At 44.4% G+C, this 7,474-nt stretch overlaps 1 protein-coding gene across 1 annotated transcript; it reads right to left on the bottom strand.

The window, feature by feature from the left end:
- Positions 1–2,327: 2,327 nt before the first annotated feature.
- On the bottom strand, positions 2,328–7,474 carry MYCBP (MYC binding protein). Its single transcript, XM_058040078.1, has 5 exons — positions 7,394–7,474; positions 7,122–7,194; positions 5,377–5,425; positions 4,600–4,729; positions 2,328–2,423 (listed from the first exon to the last, which is right to left on the bottom strand). The coding sequence occupies exons 1-5, from the start codon at positions 7,406–7,408 to the stop codon at positions 2,379–2,381; spliced, it is 312 nt and encodes a 103-aa protein (XP_057896061.1). The 5' UTR covers positions 7,409–7,474; the 3' UTR covers positions 2,328–2,378.

The following is a 7,474-nucleotide window of genomic DNA, read 5'->3' as shown; positions in this document are numbered from 1 at the left end:
GTCCGCCCGGGCCCGCCGCCCCGCAGCCGCCAGCGCCCGTCCCGGGGCCTCCTCTGCTCGCCCGGCCCAGCCCGGCACGGCCCAGCCCGGCCCCGATTGGCCGCTGTCAGGCTGCGCGCCGCCGATTGGCTCGGCCGCCAGCGAGCTGGGAAGGCTCCGGTCAGACGACCCGAGTCACCTGACGGCGCTGCCGCACGTGAGCCGCGGGGCGGGGCGGCACCGGGCGGCGCGGAACGGAGCGGCGGCACCGGGCAGCGGGGGCGCGCAGGGCTCGGTGCGGAGCGGCGGCACCGGGCAGCGGGGGCGCGCAGGGCTCGGTGCGGAGCGGCGGCACCGGGCAGCGGGGGCGCGCAGGGCTCGGTGCGGAGCGGCGGCACCGGGCACCGGGGGCGCGCAGGGCTCGGTGCGGAGCGGCGGTACCGGGCACCGGGGGCGCGCAGGGCTCGGTGCGGAGCGGCGGTACCGGGCAGCGGGGGCGCGCAGGGCTCGGTGCGGAGCGGCGGCACCGGGGGCGCGCAGGGCTCGGAGCGCCCGGACGCAGCGGAGGCACCGGGGGCGCGCAGCGCTCGCAGTAGAGGTGAGATATAAACTTTAAAGAATTAAGGGATTTTAGAAGAGTTAAAGTTTTAGCTAGAGATAAGCTTTATTTGAGTTAATCAAAATAATGGTTAGGCCTTGATGAAGTTAAGAGTTGGTAGTTAACTCATAATTGATTGCTTTGTCAGCACAGTGTTTGGTTAGCTGGGTTTATAATGCATATAGGAACTGATAAATAGCTTTTAGGAAATTAGACAATTGTGGCCTCCTCTGTTCTGAAACCAATTGAAGATGGGGAATGGGAGTTCTACCAAGGGTTCATTTGTCATGTTTGCATTGAAAAGGTAGAAAGGTCAGAACGAGGAAGACTTCATTTACTTCCTCCTTTTGGGACCACTGACCCATTTCAAGGAACAAACTACAATTGCTTAATAGCTTTTGAACTATCCCATCCTAAGTGGGGAATGGGATGTACCAAAGTTATGAATATGCATTTGTATTTTGGGTATTCAATATTTGTACAGATAAAAGGACTCTCTAATCACCTGTAAATCAGTGTGTATTTGGGAGTTATCCCACAATAAACATTCACTTTCTAACTTTGAACTGTTAGAGTGTCTTTGTCTGTCACAGGTGGCTATCAGTACTACATCAATATCCATATTTTTAATAAATCAGAGGCACTGATTTCGGCAGGGGAGGTTTTGCCAAAGCAGCCACGTAAGAAAACGTTACCTTGCGAAGCAATGGTCTTCATTAAACAGGCACTGATTTTCTTCTAGCAGCCATTTAGCAAGCAGGCACTGAGCTGAAGTTTTAACAAATCTTTGTTATTTCATCGCAATCCTAATTTAAGGTTGGCAACATCCAAGTGCTTTCAGAGGGAAGCAAATACAGTTATGAAAACTCTAAGTTTGGTTTACTTGCCAGGCACCAATAGCTCAGGTCAGTTCTCCATGCCCTGGGATGGCTGGGCCAACACCTTTACCTGCCTTGCTGCTTCCTTAGCAGGACATATCACGTTACTCAGAAACACCAACACCTTTCCCACAGCAAACCCTCTCCCTACTTCCACGTGGTGCAACTTAATGCTTCATGTTCTAGCTTACATTCAAGAGGACTTTCTTCTGTCCTTAGTTCCTGAGGTTTGGGAAATTATTTTTTTTGCCTTACTTGTTTGGTTTTGGTTTGTTGGTTCAGGGCAGTTTTTTTTGTTTTTTTCCTAATTAATGCTTTACAAACAGTATTCCCCCTCATTTTACCTCTCTTCTGGTCTATTTAGGTCAATAGATATAATATTAAGGCAAGCAAATATTGCATTCACTAGCCCTTGATTACAATGACTAACAAAAGTTCTGATCCATCTTGCCACATTTTCAAGGTAGTTTAACTTCCTTATTTTTAGGATGGGTTTTGCAGACTAACAGTCAATAAATCTAATACATAAGACAACTACTGCTTTCATTTCCCCCTTCCTTTATTTTTGCTGTCATCAGCTGCCTTTAAAGTACTTAATTTAGGGCAGGAAAAAATGCAGCTCTTTAAAATATTATTACTTTATTTTTAGGGTTTTTTATTAATTACTACTTTGCATTTCAGAAGAGTGAAGCAGAGTTATCTGAAAGTTAATCATAATTATCATCTTTTCTTAAACACAGAAAGCAAGAACCTTGGCCAGCATGCTTAACTCAGCAGTTGCCAAGGCATCAGCGTGCTCATGGTAATGAATTCTTTCTCTAAGATGATGAAGTAACAAAGTAGACAATGCAGAGTTCACACACAAGACAGCATTTCTCAGGAAGCCCTTTATTAAGTCAAGGCAATAAAGAAAAAAACTACTGTTATTCACCATGCTTCTCATCTTGAGGTGGTTCATACTGAGCCAGCTGTGGATTTAAAGAAAGGAATTTAGTTAGTAGCAATATTTCATGTAACACTCTGTATTAAGAAATGAAGGAAAATATATGGTCTGGACTTGTTCCATTAACTTTGTACATTATTAAGCAAGTCTATTTTCACGTCAGGCAATAAAGTAACCCTTCCCCCAAAACATCCATTTCTCACACTGAATAACCATGCAGCCAAACAAGGTGATTTTTAAATGCACTTTGAAGCACATTTGTCTTACCCTCAATTTTTCCCTCTTTTAATTCTAGCAGTCTTTAAGTACTTTCATTTTCAATAGCAGTTGATAATGACTGGGGTACTATAAGCTTTCACTGAAACAGTCATTCTCATTGCAATAGTATCCAACCTAACATTTCTTGTAATCATTCCAGCTTCCATTATACTTTCTGCAGAGCACAGCCTGGGCAACTCCATACTTAAATATGACCTTTACTTGTACAGTTACTATCTAAGAAAGATACAAAGTTGTTCATGACCTCAGCGGCATTAAAGATTAGTTCAAGCTTCAAAACCAGTTCAAGAATTATGAACTCTCTGAAATATGCTGGTTCAGTTTACTCAATTAAGATCCCTCCCCTCTGCAAACTGCAGAGTGGGTTAAAAATAAACAAAGTACATACAAAATTTTAAAACATAAATAAAATTAAAAATAATAAAAATATACATGTGTTCCTTCCTACTAGCACCAGTAAATTACAGCACTCTGCTGCTAACAAGAACCACTAAAATTTTATTTTTTTATTATTGTAGGTTTTACTACAATGGATTACTAGTACACAACCCAAAGTCAGTTTTCTAGTCTACCAAGGTCCTAACTGTTGACTTCCTGTCCTCCTCCCAACACACATGAATATCTGACATCTGTGTGATAGTAATTATCAATAAAAGCACAGATAATTAGTAATTATCAATAAAAGCACAGATAAAGATGTGTATTTGATGTCAGAGGACTGCTACAATAGAATGTAGTGTTCTCCCTGCTATGTGAATTTTACAGTATGTCAGAATGACGGGCATGACATTGTAGAGGAAAGGACAGGAAAAAACAAAACACACTAATACTGGAAAATATGTAAAGAAGGAGGAGTTCTAGGACATGATTCCAAAAGGCTTACTTTCCTGCAACAAGTTCTGACTTCTTGAAAATACTTCTTTAAACAAAGACCCAGATTACTCTGCTCTTATCTATTTATTATCAGCTGTATTTTAAAGTCTGCTAAAATAAGTGGCTGGTCTACTGCTACTCTGCCTAAAACTCTGTTCTTTGCCATATTTCCTAGTAAGAAATAACAAATGTAGCTGAGGACTCATAATGGGTAATAGGGAAGAAGGAGAATTACTAGGACAGCAAGATGGCACTCTGGACAAGAAATACAAAGGGGTCATGGCCAAGAATCCTTTCTAACAGAACTAAAACAAGGTGGGTTGTCTCCCAGGGGTATTCTCATATAACAGCCACCATCCTCTTTTAACAAATGCATGGAAACCTGTAGTGGCACATTAGCTACTAGCATATTAAGTATCTCACAGGTTTCCTTCTTCAGTGTTAGAAAGCCGTTCACATCCCAGAGCTCTCTCAGCCAGCCTGCAGACCCATTAAAGAACGGCCCTGCCCTAGCTGGCACTTGAGATTCATTGTTGTTTCACATAAATCCCAAGGTCACTTTAAGTTAAAAGCATAAATTATTGTTCCACACGATCTACGTGCCTGTGTAAGATCCTGCCATGTGGAAGTCTGTGCCAAGTGACACAAAGTAATACATAATATTCCTCCTTCAATCTGCCTTTTGAAAGGCCTTATAATGGATACTTGTTTTTCAAAACGGTCCTGAAAGCATGATCTACATAATATCAGATAACTTAAACACATCCTGACAAGACTCAATACAACCTATTGGACAGGATACACTTCTCCTAAATAAATAAAATCCCTAGTTTAGCAATATTTTCTTTTATATTCTACAAGAAGTGTTCCATAAAAATTAATAAATCTTTACTACAATGAATTCTATCAGCATTTCTCAGTCATGAGGCTAAACAATGCAACAACATCTATCAGTTACTCTAATGGAAAAAAGTTAGCTCTAAGTAATTAAAATATTTTTTCTTGTTGTATAAGATGGAACTACAGAGTAACACCATGTAGACTTTTACCTTGGTTTTCAGTTTTTTATTTTCTTCCAGCACAGCTTCATATTTTTCTTTCATCTCTGCCACTTCCAAGCGAAGTGCTTCTAGTTCTGGATTCTCAGGAGCTGAAGCTCCCAGATGATGCTTCAGAAAACTGATATTTAGATGTTAAGTATTTGTTCACTTTATATATATAACTATAACTAAATTTTAGTGTTAACACTGCAGTACACATGGTCAACATTGCAGTAAACCATTGAGATTACTACAGGAAAAAAAGTTACCAAAATAAGAGAGCTTTTCAAATTAATATTCCTTAAAAGCAAACAAAAACAAGATATCAGTACAAATTCTTATATGTTACTATCCCCTTCTTTTCTTTTCTTAATGGCAGATGTTTTGAAGAACTAAAAGAAATAACAAAAAAGCAATGCCCAAAAATGGAGGCTGCTTAAAAACAGCATGAAATCAAATATGCTAGTTCCCCCTTTCTTCATGTATTTAAAAACAAACAAACAAAAAACAACAAAAAGGAAGTGTGAAGAAGCAAACTTCAGAACCCACTGCCACTGCAGGTCTCCAACACTGAAATGGCTCTAACTTAGCTCCATAACTGCTGGCATTCTGAAATACCCAGCTCCCCTGCATCTGTCAGACTCTGTTAGCTTGAGAAAATGTAATTATTAGGTAAAATGCATTGATAAAGTCACGTTCTCAATGCAATGTCAGTTCACCCATGAGTCAGAAGCAGTACTGTGCATGAAGCCTCAATAAATAAGTCACAGCAAAGAAAAAGGATACTCCAGTGCACTATCTGGTTTCTCTGGCTCTTCATATAAGGCTACCAACACTGCAAATAGAAAATATTCAACAATTGCAAGAAGTTCATGCAGCTCTAAGTTTTTCAAACACATACCAGCAGTCAGAAAGCATACATGCTGCATTTTTCCATTTAACAAGATTTTCTCCTGTACACTTTGACATCAGCAACAGGTCTGCTGTATGAGAGGGGACAGAACATTGTACCTGGCAACAGCTGAAGAGTTTTCTTGATCCCTAACCCCACATAGTCTTTGGTTATTCTAGCATAGAACACAAAACAACCTGAAAAATTTTACATATGCCACATGCACCCTAGTACTAGCTTTTGCCAGTAAGCCTGAAATTCTAACTATAGTGTTCATTAAAATTCTACTTAAGCTACATCTTTGAACCACAAGACATCGGCATTTTGTAACTTCCAGCAGAACAACAAACCTCCATTGAGCATCCAGTCACAAAACTAAATAGCTACTAAATGGCTGACACTGAATCTTTACGGATGGGGGCTCTAATGGCCAAAACCGCCGGACAAAAGCAGCAATACCCCGACAATTTAAATAAAAATAGCCATTACATAGCAACATAATAGGAGACTGTCACATGAATACCCAGGAAATTCCCAAACATCACCACTCCCTGCTCCCCACAGGGGCCACGTGCCAGTTTCAGATGTCTGCACTACACAGCCAAACTGGTTTTCAGCTAAGTAACTCCTAAGTTACTTAGGTAAGTTACTTACTCCTAACTCCCTTTTGCTTTTAAAAGCAAAATTAGGCTGCTTGGGAGACTTGTTTTGCATCCCACAGGATGGTACTGCGATTGAAAAATCAAATGGTACTCACACACCAGGCCAAGAGTCTTAGTGCAGCAGCTATTCGCTTGACTTCCTAGATCTGCTGCTCCCTCTTTAAACAGCATACTTGCAATATTAGCAGAATATTAATTCTTTCAATATTAACACATTTTTGCTACATACTATTGGAAGGTTCTCAAAAAGATTTTAGAAGGATTTCAAAGATAGCAAGTCACATGTGTCAAGTTTAGCATTATCGTATCCTCAGTTTGATATGGAGTCATTAATCCAGAACTTAGTGCTTTTTTCTAGAATGAATGAAACTAAGTTCCATCCAACAAAAGGTATGAAACAAAGTTTTATTAAGATAACATCTGCTGCTATTTCATCGCAAGCACTGACTTCCTCTGTAGAAAAACTTCACGAACAGCACCCATTGAAAGAAAATAAACTAACTAACCAAAAGCAGGCATTGAAAGTAGCACTTTGGCCGAAGCAGAGATGTCTCCATCACACCCGGCGCGGGTAAGGGACCCGCCCTGCCGTTCCGCACGCACCTCCGGCACTGCCGCCCCACACGGGGAGTGAGGCGCGGGGCCGGAGCGCTCCGCAGCCCCCGGGGCGCCGCTCCAGCGGCCCGCTGCCCGCTCCCGCCGTGCTCCGCCCCGCCGCGCACCTCGGGCTCCATTTCCAGGCCACGCCGCACCAAGTTTTCCAGGGGAGTTCTTCTGCCGGCCGCCTCGCCGGACTGAGGAGAAAAAGCGATCGGCGAGGCGAGGCGGGAAGCCAATGGAGAGCGGCAAGGCAGCCCGAGGGACGGCCGCGGCACCGCCGTGCGGGGCGGCAGCTGCTCCGCGGGAGCGGGACACCGTGAGAGGAACCGCACCCGCCCGCCGGCCCCGGGGCGGCACGACGCGAGCCGGACACTTACCCTTGGTGAGCATGTCCAGCACTCCCGACTTCTCCAAGTACTGGCGGAACTGCTCCCGCTTGGAGTCCGCGGCCTGAGGGAGGACGCCCACACGGTCAGTTCGGCGGCGCGCCCCGCCTCGACTGCGGAGGCGGCCCTTTGGCACAGGCCGGTCCCGCTCTCCGCCGCGGAGGCGGCACGAAGGGCCGAGCCGGTGTCGGTCGGCGGCCCGCCGCTCCGCGCAGCCGGCACGGAGAGCGGCACCGCGCCCACGCCGGCGCGCTCCCCCCTACCTTGTTGTGCGCCATCTGACCCGCACGGCGCCTGCCCCGGCCGCGCGCCTGCGCCCTGCGCTTTAACGGCGCGAGCGCTTC

Source organism: Melospiza georgiana, chromosome 24 (assembly GCF_028018845.1).
Source record: "Melospiza georgiana isolate bMelGeo1 chromosome 24, bMelGeo1.pri, whole genome shotgun sequence".
NCBI lineage: Eukaryota > Metazoa > Chordata > Aves > Passeriformes > Passerellidae > Melospiza > Melospiza georgiana.
This window is presented reverse-complemented; position numbering and strand designations above follow the sequence as displayed.